At 42.5% G+C, this 27,388-nt stretch overlaps 2 protein-coding genes across 2 annotated transcripts in view; one reads left to right on the top strand and one right to left on the bottom strand.

The window, feature by feature from the left end:
• The window catches only part of EFCC1 (EF-hand and coiled-coil domain containing 1), a 104,344-nt gene extending 81,630 nt beyond the window's left edge, over nt 1-22,714 (bottom strand). Inside the window, exons 1-3 of the mRNA XM_042447471.1 lie at nt 22,586-22,714; nt 9,775-10,707; nt 2,122-2,531 (exon numbers count right to left, since the gene is read on the bottom strand). Of these exons, the coding sequence (XP_042303405.1) occupies nt 2,122-2,531; nt 9,775-10,707; nt 22,586-22,714 (1,472 nt within the window). The remainder of the gene's footprint in view (nt 1-2,121; nt 2,532-9,774; nt 10,708-22,585) is intronic.
• CFAP92 (cilia and flagella associated protein 92 (putative)) overlaps nt 10,267-27,388 on the top strand; it is a 90,274-nt gene continuing 73,152 nt past the window's right edge. The window contains exon 1 of the mRNA XM_042455481.1: nt 10,267-10,332. The gene's annotated coding sequence lies outside the window, so the exon portion shown is untranslated. The remainder of the gene's footprint in view (nt 10,333-27,388) is intronic.

Below are 27,388 nucleotides of genomic sequence, written 5' to 3'. Positions count from 1 at the left end.
AGCCCAGCATGGGGGCTTTTGGGGCCTCATGGGGGCTGTGTTGGGGGTTCCTTGGCATCCCCCCCACCCCAGAAATCCTGCTGGAAGTCTGGGGCCAGAAGCCCCACCTCCTGGAAGTCCTGCTCCCCATACCAGGTGTCACCAGGCATAGGAATGCCACTGCTTAGATATTCTATTAATTTGCTTGGAATTGCTTCCAGGACACTTATTGTTATTAGAACCACAGTTGTTTCATTCTCCCAGAGGTGTTGAATCTCAATTTGTAGGTCTCAACATCATGAAGATGAGGATGAGTTTTAGATTTAGCATGGTAATATACTTTAAGAACCTCACACACATATGGGCTAGTTTTGGTGTAATGATCCTATCTTAAAGATCTATAGTCTCCCAACCATGCCAGTCTTCTGTACATCATACACACACTTGGTCAGAGTTTTGTTTCACCTTGGCTAAATATACCTCATACAAGTTAATGCACTAACTGTTCTTTTTAGGGTTTTTTAAAAAGTAAAGTGAGTTCCTGGGTATATTAAAATCTGCAAAGCCATAAATGTACTTGCTTAATCATACTTCTGGCTTTGGTTTCTGCTCCCCCCTACTTAGTGGCTGCCAGAGGTATGGAATTGTTATTATCCACCACTGATTCTTCTTTTAAATTGGATTGAGATCCACATGTACTGTATCAGCAGTTATCAAAGACATGACAGTTATGTCTTGGACAGCTAGCATCTGGAGCACAAGCCAGACAGCAAAAAGCTAAAAATAAATAGAAAAGCAATGAAGTTCCTTTTTTCTACAACTCCATGTTCATTTGCACATATTTGCATGTGCTTCTCTCACTAAAATCTATGGAGTACAGCCATGGTTATCCATGCACTGAGTTTTAACCTACAGGACACAATGGCATTACATTAAACACGTTAATTATTGCTCCAAAAGATAATTCCATCAATAGAAAGAGGTAGACAACTACAATGTGCTGACTTACATCTTAGTCCTTTAAAAATTACTACTCCTGTGAATAAAAAAGACTAAGGACAGTTGTGCCAATGGTACTCTTACTTATCTAAAAAAAGAAATTTCTGTCTTGAAATAAATGTCAGCCAGAATTTGACAACCTGGATATGTCATCTGTGTAAAAAGTTGCTAATATCTGAAGGTACCCACAGAATTAAAAAATGACACATGTCAAGATATTCAAAAGATGGTGCTTTACAGGTAGAAAAGCTTGGGCATTAGGCTTCTCCAGAGGGCTATATAAAAGGAGTTAAATTGGAGTGGCAAATGACGTCAAAGTTGCTGCTCATCAAAAAGCCCTTTGGCTTCAACTTTGCAAACCCTGCCTCTTCTATGCTATGGCTGCTGCCCCTATGTCATGATAGCATAGTGAATATAACCAAGACAGCATATACTAATATCTATGCGGAAAATTTCTTTTTGAAAATTCCACATGGTTAAATCCCTAAATATGAGCATGCATAGAAATCCCCAAATATCATTCACTTCAGGAAACCATCTCACAAAGTAGTTGCTGGCCATCCTAAAAAAGACTCCAAACCCACCCTTATGAACAACTGCATTTCTCTCTTCAAGCAGGGGATGGAATATTTTGAACAAGTTTCTGAAGAGATATTAATGCAAAACCAACAAACAAGTTCACAGTGCAACTATTAATTTAAAGCTAAAATACAACATGTGTAGCCAATAGCCTTACTAATAACCAGCTGTTATACTTTTCAGACTCTCCCATTATACAGTATTACATGTTCCCTTTTCTAAACATCAGTTCCCACAATACCATTTATAAAAATGCTTCCTAAATTAGATTGTTAACATCTGCTGGTTTTGTTTCTGGGTTGTTGTTTTTTGTTTGTTTTTGTCAATGCCTTGTTGGGCTTTCCTTTGATGGTCTCTGCTGTGACCAGTAAATCTTGCTTACTGTGACATTAACTAGAGGGGAGATAAGTAATGCTTTGCTGTAAGTCCCTACTAGAAAAATAACTAGTTAGAAGCTAATTCTCTACCCACTGCATTTCAGAAGACATTTACAGCTGGGTTCACAAAACACACTTAAATTCAATGTCTAATATTTACCCACTCTTGTGATTTCTGGCCACTTACCTATAATACTGTAGTTCTGATTCTAGCTGCTGGATATATGTCTGCAACTGTGGCACTTTCTGGGCTTTGGCTTCTAGCTCCTTTACTTTTTCAAGGCTGTTAAGGACTGCATATCTTGCTTCTTCAACCTTCTTCCTCATTTCTGCTTGTTCCCTCTTTAGGGTGCGATTGCAGTCTTCTAGGGCAACAAGGGCTTCACGAGAATTCCTCAGTTCTTTTTCCAGTTGTTGATTAAACTTAATGGCTTCTTCAATTTGTCCATCCCTGGAACTCCGGACTAGTTCAAGCTCTTTTAGAACACTCTGAAGGCACTTGGAAGTCTGGGACTGGGTGTTAGTTAATTCTCTTCGGTTGCCTATAAAACAGGTTCCATTTTTCTTATGGCTAGAATGGATCTTCCATAATCCCACCTACAATAAATGGGCCAGGGGAAATATAATTTAGGAGCAATAAGTGCTTTAACAAAGCAGATTTGTTTTTAATGTGCTTGCAACCTACATTTTTGTTTGACATTTTGGATAATATGAGCCCATACAGTATCAGAAATAATGAACTATAGTACACTTGGTAAACTGAATAGACAACCATTTACAAATTCTTCATTCTGGACTATTACACATTACATTTTATTTTATGAGTAAGATTCAAGTCATATTTCCCCTTCATTTCATTTGCATTGATTGGGAAGTTGATGCACAAGGTTGTTGCTTTCCAATCAGAACATGATATCTAGACAAAGAACTGGTGGCCTTCCAGACATTGTTAGACTCCATTTCTCTTTAGCCCCAAATGGCATGGCTGATTGTCAAGGCTAATGGGAGATAAAGAGCCTATAGAGACTGACCTGAAAGGCCAACCTGTGGGCAGAATAAGGGCACATTGTCCTAATGACGCATGCCCTGATTCCGCCCCCAGGGTGCCATGATGCCGCACACTACTCCAGACATCCGCCACGGCTAAGGCACTCTTTGGAGGGCGCAAGAAGGAGCTGCTTTTTGCACCTCCTTTCTGCACCCTCGGAAGGCCAGATCAGGGCCATGAGGTTGCCACAGCCCCGATTTGGCTGCAGAAGCCACCTCTTAAAGTCTGTATGTATGTTCAGTCCCAAAGTCTACCAATGCCTCAAAAGTCACACACAGATCCCCTCCATTAAGATCTACAAACATGCCAACATGATCATGAATACATTGCTATGGGGGCGAATTGCTTTATTGATTCTCTGAGTAGTGCCAACAAAAATAACAACATTTTGAGGTAGATTGTTGTTAAGCATACTAAACAATGTACATGCTACAAGCTAAATAACAGGGATGAGACATTATTTATTTATTTTTTACTTAAGGGGAAATTATAATTTAGGAAGCATCTTGGAGGCTGAATTCTAGAAGTGGGCAGGGGCAAGGCCAGAGCAGGCAGAGCCAAAACAAACTGGGCAGAGTCAGATGTGATTCTTACCCATTCTCACCCAAGCATACAAACCACTGATCAGTTTTAGGACTGTCTGCTTAGGGCCAAGCTCCAGTGCAACAGCTGTCAGGCTTACAAAGCCCAATTCAGCTTAAGGCCAGACAGTTTAAGAGCAGGTATTTAAAGTTTTTAAAATACTATTTCAAAAGGTGGGGGGGGGAATTAAAACACCCTCTTATCTCCAATCTCTGATCAGAAACAACAGCAGAAGGTTGTGAGCTAGAAGGGAAACCCGTAGATATTATGATATTCACTTAAATTCCATTTTCCTCCCACTGCAGGGACTCAAGATTGTGAACAGCATATTTAAAACAATACAATTTAAAAACAATACAAAAGCAGTTTTAAAAGTTAAAATGGCCATGCTTTAAAATGTACATCTAGTTTGTAGTTGGCAGGTTACTCATGCTTGTTATAGAAGTACAAACTTGTAGAGTGCACATTTGAAAGCATACATCTACCATCAGCTCTAAAGACAGAAGCACAAATATTTGTGTACATGTGTGTATATTTAACATGATGTCCTAGCAAAAATTCAAACATGTATCATGCAATAACAACTTGATTCTAGGGTTTGCTGCACGAAATGGAGAAACTATATGGGACAGTGTGTGTTACCACTATGAACCTAGTGTTATGTGGTTTGTATTTAAGATAAATATGCTCACACACCACTACAGCATACAGCTGTATATTCTTATTATCATTTTTACTTAAAACCTTTCTATCCCATACTTCCATCTTTAAAATATGCTGAAAACAGCTAACACATCACTGAAATTGTAAGATCCAATCCAACATCAATGTCAGCAAATGAAAACAAACAGCACAGCAATTATTTTTTCCTAATGCAGAAAAAAATTGGCACATAGGCACCAGATAACAGTCTCTGAAGAAAGAGTTTCGCAATGTCTGGGCTACCACTAATAAGACCTTATCTCTCTCACCAAATTAAGCTGGTGTTCGTTGTTTCTGTGTGCCTTCAAGTTATTTCCAACCTATGGCAATCCTACAGCTAACCTATTACGGGGGTTTCTTGACAAGATGTGTTCAGAGGAGTTTTAGCCTTTGCCTTCCTCTGAGGCTGACTTGCCCAAAGTCACCCAGTGGGTTTCCATGACTAAGCACAGCTGGTGTCTGATAATCTCTCTTTTATAGTGTGATTTTGCAAAATATAGTGTATATTCTGCATAGAGGAGACAATATGCTCACATCTGCTGTCCTAGTCCCTGCAGGCATACAGCTGGAAATCTGAACATGCCTGAGTGCATAAAATGTTATGCACCTAGGCTCTCTATGTGTGACCTAGGAGCCTACCCTCTTGAGGGTTCTGAATGATGAAGGTTGTGAATACGCAGGCACTCTTACAGGATATGCTGGATGAACAAAAGAGTAAGGACAGCAATTCACTGCCACTCCCTTCCACACACATCTTTTCAGTGCCACTTCTGAAGCAGGACAGATGCAGAAAGAACAATGGGGCTTCAAATGATAATCAGCCAGGCAGGTCCATATGGGAACGGGTGAAATGCAGGTTTATAAAATGCTCCAAAATGAAATTAGTAAACAGCGATTGTTTCACTTCAGATGCTTACATTATTTAGCTGGATGGTTATACAGAATCATAGAGTTGGAAGAGACCGCAAGGGCCATCCAGTTCAACCCCCTGCCATGCAGGAAATCTAAATCAAAGCATCACCGACAGATGGCCATCCAGCCTCTACTTAAAGACCTCCAAGGAGGGAGCCTCCACTACACTCCAAGGGAGTGTGTTCCACTGTTGAACAGCCCTTACTGTCAGGAAATTCCTCCTAATGTTGAGGTGAAATCTCTTTTCCTGTAGCTTGCATCCATTGCTCCTGGTCCTAGTCTCTGGAGCAGCAGAAAACAAGCTTGTTCCTCCTCAATATGACAACCCTTCAAATATTTAAACAGGGCTATCATATCACCTCTTAGCCTTCTCTTTTCCAGGCTAAACATCCCCAGCTCCCTGAGTCGTTCCTCATAGGGCATGGTTTCCAGACCCGTCACCATTTTAGTTGCCCTCCTTTGGACATGCTCCAGTTTCTCAGTGTCCTTGATTTCTGGTGCCCAGAACTGGACACAATATTCCAGGTGGGGCCTGACCAGAGCAGATTAGAGTGGCACTATTACTTTTCTTGATCTAGACACTATAGTTTTATTGATGCAGCCTAAAATCGCATTGACCTTATTAGCTGCTGCATCACACTGTTGACTCATGTTCAATTTGTGGTCTACTTAGACTCCCAGATCCCTTTCACACATAGTCTCCATAAGCCAGGTGTCACCCATCCTATATCTCTGCATTTCATTTTTCCACCCTAAATGCAGTACTTTTCATTTCTCCATGTTGAAATTTATTTTGTTAGCTTTGGCCCAGCTTTCTAATCTATTAAGGTCATTCTGAAGTTTGATCCCATCCTCAGGGGTGTTAGCTACTCCTCCTAATTTCGTGTCATCTGCAAATTTGATAAGTATACCCCCAATTCTGTCATTCAAGTCATTGATAAAGATGTTGAATAGAACTGGGCCCAAGATTGAGCCTTCTGGGACCCCACTGGTCACTTCTCTCCAAGATGAAAAGGAGCCATTGTTGAGCACCCTTTGGGTTCAGCCAGTCAACCAATTACAAATCTATGTAACAGTTACCTTGTCTGACCCACATTTCACTAGCTTGCTTGCAAGAATGTCATGGGGAACCCTGTCAAAAGCCTCAAGATATACTATATCCACAGCATTCCCTTCATCTACCAAGCTGGTAATTTTATCAAAAAAAGAGATTAGATTTGTCTGGCATGACTTGTTTCTCTGAAACCCATGTTGACTTTCTGTGATTATGGCACTGCTTTCTAGATGTTCACAGACTCTCTGGGCTTTATCACACAGGGGTTTTTGCAGCTCTGATCCGATGTTACTGCAGGTCCAAGGATGCAAATTCACGCAATAACGTGATGTATTATCACATGTGATTGATTTCTGTGGGGGGTCATTGTGAGGTGGATCCACAGTCAGTTCGGAGTGACTCCTCATTTTTGTGAATTCGGTAACAAGTGAATTCACAAAAATTGTTTCCAAGCTCACTTCAATTTCACTTCAAATTGGTCTGGTGTGGAAGATCATCCCAATCTCGCCCCCAATGATCCCCTGTGACCTGTCCCATCATCACCTGCCTCCTCCTTCACCTTGATTTCGCCCCCTCTGCCACCCTGCCACCTGTCTCATCATCCCCTGCCTCCTCCTTCTCCCCGATTTCACCCCCTCTGGCATCCTGCCACCTGTTCCATCATCCTCTGCTTCCTCCTTCACCCCGATGAAGGATGACAGCTAAGGAGGGGGCAGGGAAGGATGACAACATCCAGAGCCCCACTGAGCATGTGTAAGGATGCCAATTTGAATCATTGAATCCCTCTGGTGTGGTAATATAATGTGCACCTGCTCCGCTTTGGCCAAATAGAAACCACAATTTCGTTCCTCAGGTATGATAATACATCACATGAATTGCCTTGGATCCAAAGTGACTCTGCTTCATATTGGAGCTCCTGTTTCATGTGTGTTAAGGAGATCTGTTTAATGATCTGCTCTAAAAATATGCATTTCCACACACAAATAAAAACAGAAGAAATTTAGAAGTGACTTCTCTACTCAGAACCAAGGATTCATATTGAAAATAATGGAAATAGATTCTGTCTAATTGGTAGTAGTTTTGGTTCAGCGGAATACTAGAGTAAATTAGCATTAAATTTAGGCTGCATCCCTATACTCAGTTTCTTCAAAATAAGCTCCATTTATTTTTATACTTCGATTGCAGAGAATTGCATTGCAGAACACTGAAATCAATGTGCTTAACTTTGTTAGATTTTGGCTTTTAGTAACATGTAATGATTTTGTCCCACGAAATGCACTACCTTTCCATAGTGGTGTGATTGTGTGCTAATGGGAGGCAAGAGGCTATTGCTGATGGCAGCAGTGCTGCTGGTAAGGTCACCCATGTTAGAGAGGCTTTTGCTGAGGAGCCAGACTAAATATGCCAAGCATCAAATAGACTACACATTTAGAAGCAGAAGTAGTGTGTCACTGAAGTGTGTGTGAGAGGAGTGGGGACCATAATGGGTGGCACCACAGGGTGGGGGGACCCACTTGGGCCCTCTTTCCCCTTTGGGGTAGGAGGGGTGAATATGTGCCCTTCCCAGCTGCTCTGTTGCTGGGCTTTCTCCCTGGAGAGGAAACCAGATGACAGGGGAGGGAAGGGATGCACCATTACTGGCTACTCCATGGCTGGGCTTTCTCTCTGGGGAGGAAGCCCAGTGACACAGGAGAGGAGGGGCAAACATGTGTACTGCCCAGCTGCTCTGTTGCTGGGCTTTCCCCTTGGGAAGGAGGCCTGGTGATGGAGCAGCAGGAAGGGTGGATGCAACCCCTCTGCCCCCTCCTGCTGCCTTACTTGCCCAGCAAGAGTGAAGCAATGGTTGGGGAGGTAGGAGAGGAAAGGGAGTCTGCTGACACCCGGCAATCCTTCCAGGGTCTGACCAGGCAGCAGGGCGTAGGCAGGTTTCTGAGTTAGTGGGAGTGGGCAGGGAAGGCCGCCCCGCAATGCTAGCCATCTGTACTGAGTGCCACCCTAGCTAGTGACGCCACTGAGCAGAAGATGGAGGAGCTCCATTCTTGCAGCAAAAACAAGACCAGGCACAGGTTGTGGCACAGATCATGCACTGCTAATATCAAAAATTAGAATAAAGCTAAAGAAGAACACTAAACCAACCATTGTGCCAAAACATAACTTGAAGAACATCCTTGTAGCATTTAAAGAAATGTTTAAAAAAAAGAGATTTGCATTATTAAGCCTAATTAACTGGGAGTCAGAGGAAATCTGGACTGAAGCCAGGAACACTATCGGGAAGGAATGCAAGAAGACACTATATCCAGCTAAAAAGAAAGGGAAGCCTCAATCTCTTCAAATAGTTAAAGACAGCTGAGAAGCAAAAGGGCAAGTTGGAAGAATAAGAGTTATAACCCTGAATGCAACCGTACAATGACTTGTGTGTAGGGTCAAGGAGAAGTACTTTAGTAATCAAGGCAGGGAAAACAATTGATGAGAATAGGAAAAAAAGGAAGAACAAGAGACCTCTTCCACAAGATCTGAGAACTCCAAGGGAAATTTAAACGAAAATTGGAGGTACTCTATATCAGCAGAGGAACACATTACATGACTAACAGAAAGAAAAAGATGATGAAAACTGTATGCAAGACAATGAATTATATAAAATAGATGAAAGGATGACAGAATAATTCAAGGAAGAGCCATTTGAAGACAAACCTCCAATTTTAGAAAGTGAAGTAGAAGCTACTCTCAGACCACTTGGGACAAAGAAATCATCTGCAACAGATAGCATACAGTTAAGAGCGGCTTCAAACTACAGACAGAATCTACTCTAGTTCTAACTAAAATCTGTCCTTAAGTACAGAAAACAAAACAGTGTCCCGTGTATTGGAAATGCTCAATAATGGCAGGAATTGCAGTAATCATTAGAAAGTATATACATTCTATTAAAATCAATATGGTCTAGAAATAAGCAAACAGAAGTTGGGCTGAAGTCTAAAATTATGTTATCCAACCAGAAACCCTCTGAAAACAGATCTCAAAACATTTCCACAAAGTATCTTATCTTATACAAAAAATAATAATCATGCTCTTCCTATGTATTTTCCATCTTTGCCTGGCCTTGAAATCAAGTCATATCGATAGATCAACTATCTTGATCGTGTGTGTGAGGAGCTCACACACTTGATAGATCATATTGATCGATCAGTTATGCTGATCTTGGAAGCTAATTGATACATTACACGTTTTTCCTTCTGTCCGGTCCAAAGATAAACACACGCTCAGTGCCAAAGGCAGCCCCAAAGTGCATCCTGTACTTGAAAGCTTTCTTTTCAAGGAGGGGCGGAGGGGACTGCAACTTCCAAGGCCCAGCTGGGTTGGTTCTTTGTTGATCAGCTTGTTACAAAATCATTGGAAACAGGGGCACCTGATTTCAGACCCTCAACCCTAAACACACTTCTCTTCTCAACTTTTAGTGATCTCCGTATGCTGAGGGAAGGAGGAGCCCTGCTCTGGCGGCGGCGGAGGGGAAGGGAAGGGAGGGAAGGGAGGGGCTGGGGCCGGACCTGGAGGGCGAGGGCTCGGGCGTCGCTGCTCTGGAGGGCGGCGCGCATGTCCTCGACCAGCTCGCGGAGGCTGGCGTTCTCGTCCTCCAGCCTCAGGATGCGGTCCTCGGCCTGCTCCAGCGCCACCACCTCCTCGTAGCACTCCCGGCTCGGGCAGCAGGGGGAGGAGGCTGGCCCGGCTGCCGGCTGCCCCCCTGGGCGCGGAGCCTCCTTCTCCCGGCGATGGTGGCGCCGGCGTCGTCGGAGGGGGCTGCGGAGCCGGATCTGGGCCTGGATGTGCTCCGTCTCGGGCCCCAGCGGCATCCGGGCCAGGCTCCCCCCGGGGCCCCCCTCGGCCTTCTCCTGGTGGGCGCCAAAGTAGCCGCAGAGCCGGGCGTGGAACTGGCGGAAGGTCAGCTCCGCGGGGAGCCCTCGGCACAGGCCCCGGCCTTCCTCCTCTTCCTCGCCTTCTTCCTGCTCCCCGTCGGGGAGGCCCAGCACCCGGCAGAGGGCCTGGAAGTCCTGCCGGGGGAGGGCGCCTGTGCCCGGGGCGTCCAGGTGGTGGAAGAGCTCCTGCAGGTACTGGTCCAGCCCCGTCGCCAGCACCGCCACCTCGTTCCCCTCCGCCCCCAGGCCCCCGAAGTGCAGCGCCAGGGCGCTGGGGAGCCACTCCCGACGGCGCCCCAAGGAAGAAGGAGAAGGGCGCCACATCCTCTGCCGACGCCGACGCCTCCGACGCCACCGGCAGCCCGGCTCTTCTGGGCTCCCCCCCGGACTCCGGCCCAGGCTGCCCCGCCTCCGCCCAGCCCCCCAGGCCCCTCCGGGGGACAGGACAGGAGCCCGCCTCCCTCCCTCCCTCCCTCCGGGCCCCGAGTGGCGGCCCAACTGAGCCGCCTGGAGTCCGAGGGAGAGGGGTCTGGCAGCAGCAGCAGCAGCAGCAGCGCCTCTGAGGCCCTGCAGGGAAGGAAGAAGGGGCGGCAGCAGCAGCCGCTTTCCCAGGCTAGAATCCACTTCCTCAGATGCAGTTGGAGAGGAGGAGGAGGAGGATGCCTTGCAGCCCCTCTGAGACTGACTGAAAAGCAGAAGTTGGCAGCATGAACTTTCCTAGACTTCGGTCCACTCCCCCAAATGCATCTGAGGAAGCAGACTGAGGTCCCGGAAAGCTCCTGCTGCCAGTCTCTCTCACGGAGTCTGCCACTGATTCTGCCGACTCACAGGGCTAGAATATCTTTGCATTCGAGGAGGAGTGCCAGTGAATGCTTCTCAACTAGTGCTGCTCAAAGAGAGAGACACAGCACCCAGCCAAAGGAAAAACCCCAAACACTTCTCTAGTGACCAGGGCCCCCCTCCCTGCAAAGCAGGGCCAGGCACAGCACCAGAAATGGAGGACAGGCCAGAAAGATGGAGGGCGCAACCACAGAAACAGAGAACTGTCTGCGCAGGCTTCCCAGCCATGCTCCAAAGGGAGGAAAGTGGAGGACCTGACAAAAACCAAGCTGGAAACCCCCAGAGAAAGACAGTTGCCTGCTTCTTAGTGCTGCTCCGAAGGGAGGCCCTTTGGGCATTGCTCCTGGACTGAAGGTGGCACATGGAGGATGTGTCCAGGAATAGGAGGACCCTGGGTCACACTGTCTCTCTCAGGGGCAGTTCCTGTGCGCTCCTGGAAAAGGCTCCAATTACAACAAGGAGCTTTGAAGGAGAACCAGTTCCATCCCAGATCAGCCGCCCACTTTTCTCACCCACTCCCTTTCTTGGACTGCAGTCACACTGGAGAGCAGGGTTCAAGTCCTGACTCAGCCATGAAACCCATTGAGGGACCTTGGGCCAGTCACACTCTCTCAGCTCAGCCTCCTCAGGGGAAGGCAATGGCAAACTTCCTCTGAACAAATCTTGCCAAGGAAACCCCAGGATAGGCTCTCCTCAGGGTTGCCACAAGTCAGAAACCACTTGAAGGCACACAACACCCCCCCACATACCTGGGTCTAAGTTACTTTTTGGACTACAGCTCTCTCTGAATGATGGCCAGTGCTGGCTGGGAGTAGGCCATACAATAATTCCCTACATCAGTGGTTCCCAACCTTCCTAACGCCACGACCCTTTAATACAGTTCCTCATGTTGTGGTGACCCAAACCCATGAAATTATTTTCATTGCTGCTTCATTAACTGTAATTAAATAGGTGTTTTCCAGTGCTCTCAGGCAACCCCCATGAAAGGATCATTCGACCCCCAAAGGGATCCCAACCCACAGGCTGGGAACCACTGCCCTACATAGTCCCTGCTTCTTACACACTTTTTCCTTTCTGAGAAGTGAACAAAAAGTTTGCTTCAGGATATTCAAGAATCACAGTTGGAAGAGACCCCAAGAGTCATCCAGTTTAACCCCATTCTGCCATGCAGGAACTCACATTCAAAGCATACCCCACAGATGGCCATTCAGCCTCTGTTCAAAGACCTCCAAAGTTAAAAACCTCCAAAAACCTTCAACACAGAATGCTTTCCGCTGTTGAACAGCTCTTAGTGTCAGGAAGTTCCTCCTCATGTTGAGGTAGAAGCTCTTTCCCTGTAGTTTGCATCCCTTGCTCTGCTGGGCCCTGCTAGTCCCTGGAGCAGCAGAAAACAAGCTCGCCCCATCTTCAGTCACAAGTGACTTCATCCTAACGCTGGCATAATACGCAAGTATGGACACCAGTCAGATGTCCTCTGCGCCAAACACATGGCAAAGTCCTTTCACATGCGACCCAATTATAGCACTATAATTCCCTTAAAGGATGACAAGGGAATTAAACTACCCTGGCTGCATCCTGTGGAAACCTGGGGTGTGTGGTTTGGAAAAGTACTACAGCTCTTGGGTTGAGGATCCCAAACACCCTTCCTCAACTGCAAATCCCAGTTTTCCAGCCATCGTAGTTAAAGTAGAATCCTACTGTTTGTAATGTAATCCTTTCAGTTTTGAAGAGAGATCCTGTAGCACCTTTGAGACTAACTGAACGAAACAAGTTGGCGGCATGAGTTTTCCTAGACTTCAATTTGCTTCCCCCAATGCATCTTTCAGTTAGTCTCAAAGGCACTATATTATATCAGTATGTAGAGAGATCTTACATCAGCTATAAGATCTCTCTACATACTGATTCTAAAGACTAACATATATCTTTGAATCTTTTCCATTTTGACTCGATGAAAAAGCCCAGCTTCTATGCCACAGAAAACCTGTAGGGAATGCAGAGTTCCTGAGCATCTCCTGTAGCAGACATTCAGCCTAAGTAAAACTCAAGCCTAAACTGGCACAAGCCAAAACTTATTGCACCCAGCTGTGGCTAGTGACTCCCATGGGAATGGAGCAGTGAATATGCTCCAGACATTAAAGGAGCTGAACTGAAGGTGCCAAACTCTGTTCACAAAATAAGGTTCAGCACCTTGGACAACCCTTTGAAAAGTTGGAATCAAATTGAAGCTGAATTAGGCTCCTGTTGCTGGTGCCACAACAAACTACAAAATTCAATAGCCTTGAGCCATGGCAGTTAAAGTGGTGTCAAACTGGATTATTTCTGCAGTGCGGATGCAGCCTAATTCACTCTCCACCCTTTCCTCTCTGTTTTGCTGTTCAGGGAGATGGAATAATAAATAATAAATGGTTTTATTGGGGGCGGGGGGCTACGTGGCCATGTTCTAGAAGAGTTTGTTCCTGACGTTTGGCCAGCCTCTGTGGCTGGCATCATTTGCTGAAAATGCCAGCTGTAGATGCTGGTGAAACGTCAGGAACAAGAACATGGCCACATAGCCCGAAAAACTCAGAAAAACCATGCATGCCAGCCACAAAACCTTTGACTTCACAATGTGGAAATAATGCACTTTGACACCACCACTTTAGTTGCTATAGTTCCGTCCCATGGAATCCTGGGATTTTTAGTTTTACAAGGTCATTCTTTTCCAAAACGTGCTGGTGCCTCACAAAACTACAAATCCCACTATCCTGTAGGATGGAGCCATAGCAGTTCAAGTGCTATTGAATTGCATTATTTCTTGTGTAGGTGCACTCTGAGGTATGCCTGGGTAGACCTTTAATTTCTTTAAATATTCCCATTCATTGTGACTCCGAAGAAACAACTTTCCAGTAGAATGAATGCAGAAAAGCAGAGATATTGAAACAAAAGTCTTGTAGGCCTTCTAATACAGCAGCAGCACTCAAAAGCCACTGTACAAATTCAACGGTGCATTGCAGAAAGATCAAAGTGTATGGCTCTGACACATATTGATTGCTGTTTCTTATGAGCAAAGAGGCCATGTTTTCCTGTGTTTGTGCTTGGCACCATGTTGGTTTCTAACTGGATAAACTTTCAAGTATAGCTGTCAAGAAAACAGTCAGTAGGTGTAGAAAGATTATAGCCCCCCCCCCTTTTCCCCCCAAGCGTAGCAACCATATGAGGGAAATGCCTAAACACACAGAAAGCACTGCTCAAAGTACAAAACAACAACTGAACATCACAGAAAGCCATGGAACTACATGTGCTGAAAAGTGCTCTAAATCCTGTTGTTCTTCCTGAGAAGAGTAGGTCCATCAAATCAATGGGATTTACCTATGTGTTGATGCACCATTCAACAACTGATTCAATGGGTTCACTTTAGTTGGGACTGATCGACAGGATTGCAGGCTATATGTTTACTCAGAAATAAGTACTGTTATTTCCAATGGGGCTTACTATCAGGTAAATACTGTGTGCCCGTGTCATACGCGGGTGCATACGCTGAAAGCAGCGATGGAAGTAGAGCCGCTGCATACCGGAAGGAGAAATGGTGCACGTGCCCATGGTGTGCGCGCGCTGCCGCACCACCACACTGCCATGAACATGAGCCCCATTACTTATAATGGGGCTCGAGCATATGCAGAATTTCTTTTATGCAGGGGGGTCCAGAACGGATCCCCCACGCAAAAGGAAGGACCACTGTATGTATAGGATTATGGAGTAAAAGTACCTTGCTGAACTAAACACTGGCCATGTTCCCACTATGATTTAAAGCGAATTGCTGATCGGGTTATATGACCATCGTTCCCATTTGAAACTGGTTCCAGTCTTACTGTGATTAGTTTCAATTGCGATGAAGCGAACCAAATGCAAAAAACCTGCTCTTTCCTGACACTAGTTCTTTGACAGTTCTTTTGGAAAAAAAAATAGATTCTGAAGTATGTTCAACAAGTGGGAATGATGGATCTGAATCACATCATTTTGAAGGAGAGGAAGTAATGGCAGAGGGGTGTTTATCATCCCTCCTCAGTTTTTAGTAGATCCACCAACCATCCACCCCCTCAGCACTGCCTTTGTGCTGCTGGTGAGACCTATGGGCGCATGGTTTTTTAAAAAATTGATAGAAGGTTCGAGTCATTGATTTTGCAACTATTTGCAGTTACTGTACTCAGGCAGCAAGCTGGGTGATCGGGCCGACAGCAGCTCAGTGAGGCAAATAGTTGCAAAACCAATGAATCTAATCTATCATTTTTTAAAAAAATATATAGTTCCCAAGCAGGGCTGCCACTTAAGTCGCCAATGATGTGCAGATAATTGACATGCATTTTGAAGTGACGCAAACTAGTGGGGATGACAATCGTGCCAAAAAAGCAGTGATTACAAGGGGATAATGAAAAGATCCACTTTCATAGTGGGAACAACGGACCTTTTGGAATCGATTCACTGACACAGAGTGAAGGCAAATCACAAACCACTTTAAATGTAAATGGGAATGGGGCCTCTGCTTCTTTTTAATGTTGCCATGGATTCCTCTACGTCTTCCTGTTAATTCCACAGTCCTGTGGCAACATTTACCTAGCTTGCAATTTTCTGGATGTAACTTAAAAATATGTCTGTTTGCTATCTAATGTATAATTAAAAGAACCAAAAGGCAAAAAGGCAGCAAAATATTTCACTGGTGAAGCAACCTTCCCCTTAACTGTAACAAATGTTTGTCAAAGTACAGTGTAGTCTGTGTTTTCTGCAGACTTATGCAATTTTTAAACCTCTCCTCTTTTTTCACATGAGAAGTTGCAACAAATTGCGAGGGATTCCTGGGCCAATTAGGGCAGGCAGTTTACAGTGGAATATTTGCTGATTAAAATTACTGTCCTCCTTTCACAGTGAGATGAGAATAGTTACAGAATTTCAGTTGACTCTGAATATCCAGGCAAATGGTTCTTGAGGAACAAAGGAACCCACTGACTTGTCTGCTTTAATAAAATTCAGATTTCTGGTTATTCATATGATGAAATGTGCATGTGGACAACATAAAGAACTCCTTCAGGGTTTTCTATTATTTCCCGAAGAGAAAAAAATTGCAGGATTACATTCTTGTCATCCTGTCATCCAGTATTCCCTGAGACTAATATGATATACTTATAGCCTTTGTTTCAAGACTATAACTATGCAACTGAAGGCAACTGTAATAGCTCCCAGACTCATCACTTACAGTGTGCACCTAACCTTAAATTATGCTAACTTGCAAAGGTTTACTACTATATCCATTATGACAAGGGAATTAAATGGAAGGCTGATGTATGAGATTTATGGCACCAGTGGTATGCAGTGCTACAATGTGATGAAGCAGCACACTACCGGAACATTTCTTTTTATTTGTTTGTTTGTTTTTATTAAATATACATACAACAATTACATCCATCCATACTTAGCACAAAATAAAATCTCAGTCATAACCCTTTGACAAAAACAAAAATAATAACATAACTACAAATATGAGACAAACAATATATGCATTGACTTCCTTATTTTCTACGTTTCAAAGGCTTACTACTAATTTTCTATTGTTTTTATATAGAATTCACAATGTTAACTTTTGTTGTTTGTTTCTTCCAGCCATTCCATGAAAATAGTTAATATTTTTAAGTTTTCGTGGTTTGCAAATCCCTGATTTCTGTCTTCCTAAATCTATTACTATCTATATTCTTTATTCAAGTTTATAACACAAATATTTCTTTTAACTTATAAATATCACATTTCTATTACATCTTAAACCCTTATGTTGGTTTAACTCCAGATTATAAAATAGAAAATAGTTCGTGATCTTTTTATAAAACATAATCCATAATTTCTTACTCTAATTGAACAACATTGACTTCTATAATTATTTTGTGATTCATTCTTCTTATATATATATTTACATGCTTGACCCCTTTGGGAAATTAAATAATCTATAACTTTGCCCCAGTTTTCTAAATAAGTTTCTGAACTGTCATAATTTAAACTTCTGGATAGTCTGTCCATAACTATTATTTCGTATATCTTTTGTTCCCATTCTTTTACGTCAGGAATTGATTCTTTTCTCAAATGTTTAGTGAAAATTATTCTTGCTGCCACAATCAAATGAAAAAGGACTTTGCCATTGTTTTTTTCCATTCCATTCATCCACCATATTTAATAGGAAAATTTCAGGTCTGTATTTTAAATTTATCTGAAGGATCTTGTTGATTGCTTCTTGGATTGTTTTCCAGTATTTTCTCATCATATCACAACTCCACCATAAATGATAGAGGGTCCCCTTTTCTTTTTTACATTTCAAACAGTGATTTGATATATTACCGTAAGCTTTTACTGTCCTCCTTTTACTGTCCTTTTATTTATAATATCTGGTGTTAAATACCAGCGATAAAAAATTTTATAGTAATTTTCTCTTAAATCTTGATATTGTGTATAATTTATTCTCTTAACCCATGTTTTCCCCATTGTTCGAGTTCTAAAGTGTATCCAAAAATTTCTGCCCGTTTTATCATGTTTTCCTTTATTATCTCATCCTCTGTATACAGTTTCAAGAGATATTTATACGTTCTTGACAATGCTTTATTGTCATCTTTAAACATTGGCTTTTTTTCTTGAAATCCTTCTTTTTTATCTATTTTAAATCATTCTGTTATCGCTGATTTTTATTTTTTTAAATATTTCCCAAATCGTATTCCAGTGAACATTATCAAATGCTTTTTTGAGGTCTATAAATATCAAAGCTAGTTTCTTTTCGTTATGTACCTCGTAATGTTCAACAATATCCAATACACATCTTAGGTTATCCCTTATTTGTCTCCTAGGGAGAAAACCTCTTTGATCCTAGTGGATCCATCTTTTTAGCACCTCCTTCATTCTGTGGGCAAGTATCGAGGTGTAATGTTTGTAATCAACATTTAAAAGGGATATTGGCCTATAATTTTCTGTTTTTGTTTGATCTGTTCCTTCTATACCAATCGATATTATGTTTGCTTCTTCCCAAGTTTGTGGCATGGTTCCTTCTTTAATATTATTTATCAAGTCAGTCATTGGGCTGATTAGAATATCTTGAAATGTTTTATAATATATTGTCGTTAGGCCATCAGGGCTTGGTGCCTTACCATTCTTACTTTCCTTTATTACATCAAGAATTTCTTTTGGTGTTATTGGGTGATTTAACATCTCCCTCTCTTCTTCCATTATGGTAGCCAGATTGTTATATTGCATGTATTTTTCAATATCTTGTACTACCGGACCATTTCAAGGCCCATTGAAGTATCTGGTATTGGTGTGTGTGTGTGTGTGAGAGAGAGAGAGAGAGAGAGAGAGAGATAACAAAGGAGTGGCTCTTTTACTGGTGTTTGGGAGACTAGCCTCCCTTGTCAGTCTTTCTGCTGTGTAGTTAGGGAGTTGCTCTAGCTAAAGCCCCGATGTTCTTTTCCTGCATCTAATACTGACAGAAATCCCCCAGAAGCTTTGCCATCCCAGGAACTCTGCACAATCACATTTTCTGCACCCCACTGTATTTTGGTGTCCCATTGAGCAACCAGGCAGCTCCCATGGATGTTTTTCATGATTCTAGAATTGGACTCTTCCTCTTTTGCTGTGCATCTGGCCCTCTCCCTTACAAAATGTGTGTTCACCCCAACATTTCCCATTTGATATATGGACAAGACCTGTGTTGGGATCATGGGTACCCCAGTCATTTTCTACTGGAAAAATGGCTGCTACATACAGGCTGCTGTGTGCCTTCAAGTTGTTTCCAACTTATGGTGACCCTAAGGTGAACCTATCACAAGGTTTTCTTGGCAATTTATCCAGAGGGGTTTGTCATCACCATCCTCTGAGGTTAAGAGAGTGTGACTTGCCCAAGGTCACCCAGTGGGGTTCCATGGCCAAGTCAGGATTCGAACCCTAGTCTCCACCACCGCTAATGCTCAAACCACTACGCCACACTGGCTGCACCAGGGGCTGGCATGCTAGTGAGTGGCTGACATTATTACTACAGTACAGTATCTCTTTTTTATACTGGATTTTGTTTTCGTTCCTATTTTGCTGGTATAAGAATAGAGACTAGAGTCACAAAGCATTACATGAATATAACAAAGCAAAGCATAACCATCGGTTGATCGAAGTAAATACACTGTGTGGAATAATTATATTCCAGCCTGCAATCTCTTGTTTCGTTCATATGAAAACATAGTTCAGTCCTTTTAGCCTTGGAACAAAATGTGGAGAGCACTTTAAAAGTATCTTCTGTCGTGTGTGTGTGTGTGTGTGTGCCTTCAAGTAGCCTGTCAACATATGGAGACCCCATGAATTTTGTAGTGTTTTCTGAGGCAACAGATACTCCGAGGCAGATTTGCCAGTTCCTTCCGTTGAACACTCTTGTTATTACTATGTGCCTTCGAGTTGTTTCTGACTTATGCAAATCCTAAGCCAAAGCTATGATGGGGTTTTCTGAGGCTAAGAGTGTGTGATGTGCCCAAGGTCACCCAGTAGGTTTCGATAGGGATTCAAACCCTGGTCTGCAGAGTCACAGACCAGTGCTCAAGCCACTATGTGCAAGTCCCATTAAATATAATGACATAACAAAATGGTGTCCCTTATAAAAAATGGAAAATCAAGGTTTGATATTTGAAATTTATACTTTTTTGGAACATTTTCAAACCATGGATGCTTGAATCCGTTTATAAAAATCTATGTATAAGAAGGGCCGACCATTCCTATTAAAGGCCACCACTAATTGTTCCCTAAAGATTCACACTAATTACATTCCTGTATTTTTTGATTCTTACAAAAAGCTAACTGCCACATCCATGTAATGATTAAGCATGCAGAAAAATAAGTACAAAGGCACATCCATCTTTAATTTTTCTACTAAACACAGTGCAAAGTTACATCTGTTATCTTTCTTGCAGTAACTGAATGCATGTGAGCAAGAGCTACAGGAGAAAAATCTCAGAGGGACAGATGTTGAAACAATTGCATTTGCTTTGTGTCAGCTATTTTAAATAGTAAAAACGTCCCCAAGTAGAGATAATTGATTTAAAGACTCACAAAATCTTTACCACATTATAAAAGTGGCAGCATAAATTTTACCACAACAGCTGCAGTTTCCACACGAGTGGCTATTGAGTTGCTTGGTCCTTTCTCTTGCTGGAATAAAGAATCTGGACAGTGGTGAAGGATACTAGGCCTTTGTTGAACTATTTACTGCCCATCTGCTGTTCTTCTCTTTTAAAAACAGAGAACAAATAAAGTAAAATTTTGATTTTTTAAAATTCATTGAGATAAAAAGGAATTGTAGTAGTTAACATAACTGTTGTTATGTGCCTTCAAGTTGTTTCCAGCTTAAAGGCAAACCTATCACGGGGTTTTCACATGCAGTAAAATAATTAAATAAATTGATATGGCAGTTTGAGTATAGTCTATCTTATCCTCTGAAAATGCCATTATTTTCGATAATGAGATGCTTCTGTAACTGAAATGACTCAGTTCAGTACAATGCATATTTGCTTCAGGTCACTGGCTATATTTAAAACAACAGCAAATTTAAAACAGAAAGACAAAAAGTGTATACAGTATTTGTTTCTTTTTGATATTAGGAACTGTTCCTTAACCATCTGAGCATATGGTATTTCTATTATTAGTTGCCAAGACGCATTCATTCTTACCATATCAGGCTCTGCTTAGCAGATGGAGATGAAAAGGCAGTGATTGCACTGGTTTGCAATTAGGCCAGTTCAGCCTAAGCCTAACATTTAAACCATCCACCATATTCCAGATAATGCACTTCAGGTTTAAGAGCTGTTTCTGTTCATTGAGACAAGGTCCCTGTCTTCACAGAGGAAAGGAAACATTCCTGCCCCATACCTGCACTGACCTGTTTACATGATGTACAGGGCCAAGATGGGTGAAACACACATCCAATCCATGTGTGAGGGTGATTCTCTGAAGTAAAAAGTGTCCCCATTTACTTTGAATCAGGCTGGAGATGCCAGAGAATACAGAATACAGAACATATGGACTGCACTGGATGGGAAGGAAATATCCTTCCATACAGAACCTGAAGAGGAAACACTCTTCCATACAGAAATCAATTGATTCCTCTGCTTCTCCCATTATGTTTTTCAAATGTACATTTTTTCAGACAAGTTATCTAAGGAGATGATCACACGTGGCTTTCCTCCTCGCTTACAAAAAAAACAACAACCTCTTTTTCATAAAGTTTCAGAGCTCTGAAGCCGTGAAGCTTTTTAAAAGTTTGAGTCAGGGCTGCTGGGCTCCATAACTGCATGCAAAAAGTTTTTAAAAATAAATTTAAAAACCCAAAGACATGCTGGGTAAGGTATAAGGGAATGAGGGTGGGGTTAAGGGAGAGGACTGGAAGAGAGTGTGATGGAGATAGCGGCCCCAGTCACATGGCTGAAAGATGTGTAGTGGTAGCTGCTCCAAATTTGGTATGTTGCCGTTTTATGTGCATGACTGCAGCGAGAAAGGAGCTGGTGTGATAATGCCCTAAACAATTTTTCTTAAAGGAGTTTTTGAAAAAGTTGCATTCTTCTCAAAACAATTGCCAAATCACACTTTCTTCCTCCTCACTGAATACAGTCACCCTTCCTAACCTGTGGATGTGAGATCCACAACCTTGAATATCCGCTGAGAGGCGACCTCTGCTATTTTTAATGACATGTGTGCCAGGTGCGTGCACATGGGCCACGTGCACAGGGGCACAACCCATTCAAGCCTATGGGGCCTGAATATGCACGAGCCTCCATTTTTGCAGGGGGGTCCAAAACGGATCGCCTGCGAAAACAGAGGGCTAACTGTAATTGTATTTTTTTTCATTCTTCTGTTTAACAAAATATTGGCATATAAAGTGTTAGCCTCGCTGCCCTGCAGCAGCACCTCTGTTATGATGTAACAATGTCAAACTCCTCTTGTTTCAACTTCCAGTCAAAACAAACTTCACTTTCTCAAAACAATCCAGTCTTTTTCTTTTTCCCCCCTTTCTTTATAAAACCCAACTTTAATTGTAAAGTATATGCAAAAGCAACCATTCTTTCAGTTTAAAATATTACTTTCACCATTTCAGTATCTGTATCTTTACCTACAGTATTTAAAAACTTTATTCTTTCCCCCCCTTTTCACATAGATTTATAAGACTTTCTGCTTTCAGCCTATAATCCTGACATTCCTTAAAAATAATCCTCAGCATTTCCCAAAAGCATCAGAAAGGCAAAGAACTCATTGAAGCATTAATTAACCACTGAGTCAAAAATTTCTTTTAACCCCTTAAATCCAGATGTTAATATTAATGAAATAGTGGTTGCAAAAGAAAGTGCAGTTGCAGCTTTATGTCCATTGAGCTCACAGCAGCAGGGAGAGCTGATGGATTTGTCCCACATCTCCTTTCCAGTTGACTGTAACAGCCCTTGGAAGCTTAGCAGAGACACATTCCTCATTCCCCTCTTGGCCAGAGGGGAAAATATAGGTCAGAATTTTCCTCCAAGCCAGTGAACTGCTGTCATTTTTTCTTCCACGGAGCCCAGTGAAGGAGATACCAGCTGACCATCTGCCACATCTGGAAGATCTCATCTTTGGGTTCTTGATAAATAGGATTGGTGAACACAGTGCAGCCCACAGGCCCTGTGTGGCTTGCCAAGCCCTTTTCTGCTGCTGCCTCCTCAAAACTCTTCATTAAGAATGCCACAAAAAATTGGCAGTGCAGTTTCCTGCCAAAAATGATCAACAAACTGCTAACTCCATTGCTTGCTCTATAATCATTTATCTAAAGGGAAAATCTTTTTGGCCACCTTACTCACACTGATTATGTAAAAAGAAAACTTTTAATTACAAGTCTGTTTCCCCAGCATTCTTTTCTGCAACAACTCTTCCTGAAATATCATCCAGTAAATTCCTGAAAGACACTTGCTAGTATCCTTTGGGACTCTCTCTTCCTGCACCATAGATAAAAATGTACAACATTTACACCACAGACTTTCAACCAGTTGCTGCTTTCTGTATGTCTGCCACATTAAGCAAATTTAATGTGCATGGTTCTAAAAGTTCATTTTCAGTTATCCTTTAATGGATTAAATTTATTGTACAAATAATTACTTTTTAAAATCTTCAATGCATTTCAGTTGATCTTTTTATATTAGGGGGCTTGGGGGAAGTGATAAAATAATCTTTAATGGCTTAAAATTGATCTATTAACATAATAATTACTATTATCTATTTATAAAACCTTTATAAAACATTTCTATTCAGCCCTGACCCCTGCTCCTTATGCCCTGTCTCCTTTGAGCAGCTTGTCAGCCTGGAAAATGCTCTCCAGTCCTTGATAAAATTTCCCACCCTTGCTTTAAAAGGAAACACCATCTAGTGTACTTACAGCGGTAATTTTTGGGATGTATCTTTTCTCTGTATTTTATATTCTCTACTATATTATAGCAGAGAATCACTGGACAAAGATAGGATTTCTTAGAGGATGTGAGGGCTTTTCTTAGCAAACTGGCTTAAGCTGCTGATTGTCCGTTGTATCTAGAGGAAGTGAGATCTTCTGAGAGAGGATTTGAAAAACACAAACATAAAGTGTCCTAGGTGTAACAACTCCTATTGTTGCTAAGTAGAGTGCAACTTCCCTGAACTACTGAAATGTTTTGTAATACATAACTGCATTATATGACAACTGATGCCCAACAGTATGATTACACCAATGTTCATACAAATGAAAAGAATGTATTAGAAACTGCAATGTAGATTAATCCAAAAAAACTGTAGTTCAGAACATTGGCATGACTAAATAGGTTGGTTACAAGTTAATAAATTTGATTGTACCAAATTATTATTTTTTTAAACTGGAAAAACCTGATTTGCAGTAAACCCTAGACTTGTACTTAGACTGCAGTATCATTCAGCACAGGGACAACTTGTCATCTGACTTTATATTAACATCAGTGCTTGCTCATGAACATAGGTTAAATATTCACTTACTGAAATCAGTATTAAGGGTGGAAAAGAGACTTAGGTTCAAAACACTGCAGAAATAATCCATTTTGAGGGCCCATTTAGACTACACTTTACCATGGATCAGAAATCAATTCTTGCACGTGAAGTTCATATTGGCTCCATATCTTTCACAATCCATGTCGAGGCATGCACAAGCGTTTCGTGTCAAATGCCCCTTAGCGCGGGACATTTGCAATTGGGGCAAAAGCCATTTCTTTTGAAAAAACCTGAGTTCTGCTGAATATGAACTTGCCCCCGATCATGATTGGATCAAGTTCAGGGGAGGGATTTAATGTCAGAGCATTCCTTCCCCTTCATTGGAGAAGGAGGAGGAGGAGGAGGAGGAGGAGGAGGAAGGAAGGATGGAAAAAAGGGGAATCTGACAGGAGGTGGGGTGACAGGAGGCAAAAAGGGGGAATTGGGGTCACAGGAGGCAAAAAGGTGAAATCAGGGTGACTGACGAGGTCTGCAAAGGGCTGTCAGAGGGAGGCAGGGGGGTCTGGAAAAAGTGATGGAGGAGGAGGAGGAAGAGGGGGAAGGGTCAATTCAGGGCAGGTCAGAGGGAGGGGAGGGTCGGAAAGAAGGAGGAGGAGGAGGATTGCCAAGGGAAATTGGGCTGTGGGGCCAAGCCGGAGGAGGGATGTAGGGAAATCAGGCTGCGGAAGGAGCCTCTCTCGCTTTTTTTTTTTTTTTTTTGGCAGTCTATGCGCATGATTTTTTGGGTGACATGGAATGTTTGTGTGCTTGCTTGTGCTACTTTCATTTCCTCTTGCTCCTGGAACTTAAGAGCCATTATTATTATTATTGTTATTATTATTATTATTATTATTATTATTATTTGTGTTAAATAATAATAATAATAATAATAATAATAATATAATTTATTTCTATACCGCTATTCCAAAGATCACAGCGGTGCACAACAAGCAAACAAAACAATTAAATCATCATAACCCAGTTCCCCAGCATACACAATAACCAATTACAAAAAACAATAAAACAGTTAACAATTAAAAACAGTTAAAGCCATGCGAAACAACCCCATACAAATGGCTGGATAGATGGAATCCACCAATATGCGGATGCTACAGTCAGAATGCCTGCACTATATTTCCCTTTCATTTCCAATTGATTCCACGGGTCTACTTTAGTTGGAACTGACAGGGCACTCTCTCTCTCAGCCTCAGTGGAAGGCAATGGCAAACCTCCTCTTAAGAGAACATAAGCAGGACGAATTGTCAATTCAGGGCAGGGCAGGTCAGAGAGAGGGCATGAACGGAGCTCGCACCAGGCACCTTCCCCCCCCATTTTTTTATATTTTTTAAAATTATTTTTGGCAAAAAATGTGCATGTTTTTTGCTTCAGGTAGTAGATATATATTAGATATATAGACAGATAGAATGTTGCTAGCTGCTTGTCCATTTTCCGTTTCATTTCCTCACTTCCAGCAAAGGAGAAATGCTGCAAAGGACACTTTACAAAAAACTTTTTTTCCTTTGCAATGAGTGCTCCAATGCGAATGTTACAATGTTTCGCTTTCCAATTGGCAAATTGATACACAGAATGCTTTTGCTATTGTCTCTAAGGAATTCAGGGATAGCCTAGAAAGCAAAGAATGCATGGCATCGCATCCTTTTCTAGCATTCCGAGGTGAGGAATTTATTATTATTATTATTATTATTATTATTATTATTATTATTATTATTATTATTATTATTATTACATGTGTATGAGGCATTCTGGGGTGGCAAGGAGGGGGGATACAGGATGCAGAGATGGCACTAGCTTGCATTTTGGTGTTGAAAACGGGGCCAAGGGAAGATCATAACCTGCACAGATCCAAATACCCACAACACACACACACACACACACACACACACACACACAGAGGAGGTTTTTAATTTGACAGAATCTGCGCATACAGGTGCCTTAAAAAAAAAAAAGGATGGATTGATCAAAGTGCATCCTGTGACTGGATCTTCCCTGTCTTTACTCCACTCTCAAAGAATTATAGAGTTGTAAGGCACTCCAAATGACCATTCAACCTGTGCTTAAAGGAAGACTCTACTAATCATTTGAGGCAGTCTATCCCACTGTTCAGTAGCTCTTACCATCAAGACGTTCTTCCTAATGTTTAGATGGAATCTCTTTTCTTGCCATTTGAATCCATTGGTTTGTGTCCAAGTCTGGAACAGCAGGAAACAAAATTGCTTCATGATCTACATGGCATCCCTTCACATATTCAAATATCACTTCTCATATCACTCAGTCTTCTCTTCACCAAGCGACCAGATCCAGCTCCACAAGTTGTTTCTTATAGGGCTTGACTTCCACACCTTTTATTATCTTGGGCGGTATCCAGGCCTGGATACGTGCTAGGGTTGCCTCGGGGTGTCCTTTACAGATGCCCTGCAACCCTAGCATGTACCTGTGGCATTGTAATGGTGGTGCCCTGTCTATATGGGTGCTGCCACTACTATGTCATGGCCATGCTGCCTCCAAACGGAGCGGCACAGGTGTGACGCACGCATGCCACTGCAGGGCGCTTGTGGCGCCCTTTCAGCAGTGCTGGAAGCAGCTCCGTTTTGGAGCTCCTTTCACATTTGTGTTGCTGGTGCAGCCTTTACACAGCTGTGCCAGTGACACAAAAGAGAAAGGGGCCAAGTGGCCCCTTTCTCTGCCTCCCCACCACTGTTGGGGTGTCCTTGGGGCATGAAGCCCCAAGGACACCCCTTTCCAGGCCACGGGGAAGGGGCATTTTGCTGCTTCCCTGAGGCCAGGAAAAGCAGTGGATCAGGGCCTCTGGGGCTGCTGCTGTGGCAGCTCAGGCCCTGATCTGTCGGGGAAAGGGGCGGGTGCAGGCCGCCCCAAAGGGGCGGTCTGTATGCCGGCCTGGTCACCCTCCGAACATGTAACACTTATAAATATCCTCCTTGAAATGTTGAATTGGACACAGTATTCCAGGTGACATCTCACTAAAGCAGAACAGAGTGAGGCTAATAATTTCTTCTGTTTGGACATTATATTCCTGTTAAAACAGCTTAGAATTGCATTGGCATTTGTTGACTGCCATATTATACTATTGATTCATGGTGAATTTGCTAAGACCCACTAGTTCATATCTACATCAATTGCTGTCATGCCAGGAATCACCCATCCAATATTTGTCCATTTCATTTTTCCTGCCTAAATGTAATACTTTATGTTTATCACTGTTCATAGAATCATAGAATCATAGAATCATACAGTTGGAAGAGACCACTAGGGCCATCCAGTCCAACCCCCTGCCATGCAGGAAATCCAAATCAAAGCATCCCTGACAGATGGCCATCCAGCCTCTGTTTAAAGACCTCCAAGGAAG

Source organism: Sceloporus undulatus, chromosome 2 (assembly GCF_019175285.1).
Source record: "Sceloporus undulatus isolate JIND9_A2432 ecotype Alabama chromosome 2, SceUnd_v1.1, whole genome shotgun sequence".
Classification (NCBI taxonomy): Eukaryota; Metazoa; Chordata; class Lepidosauria; order Squamata; family Phrynosomatidae; genus Sceloporus; species Sceloporus undulatus.
This window is presented reverse-complemented; position numbering and strand designations above follow the sequence as displayed.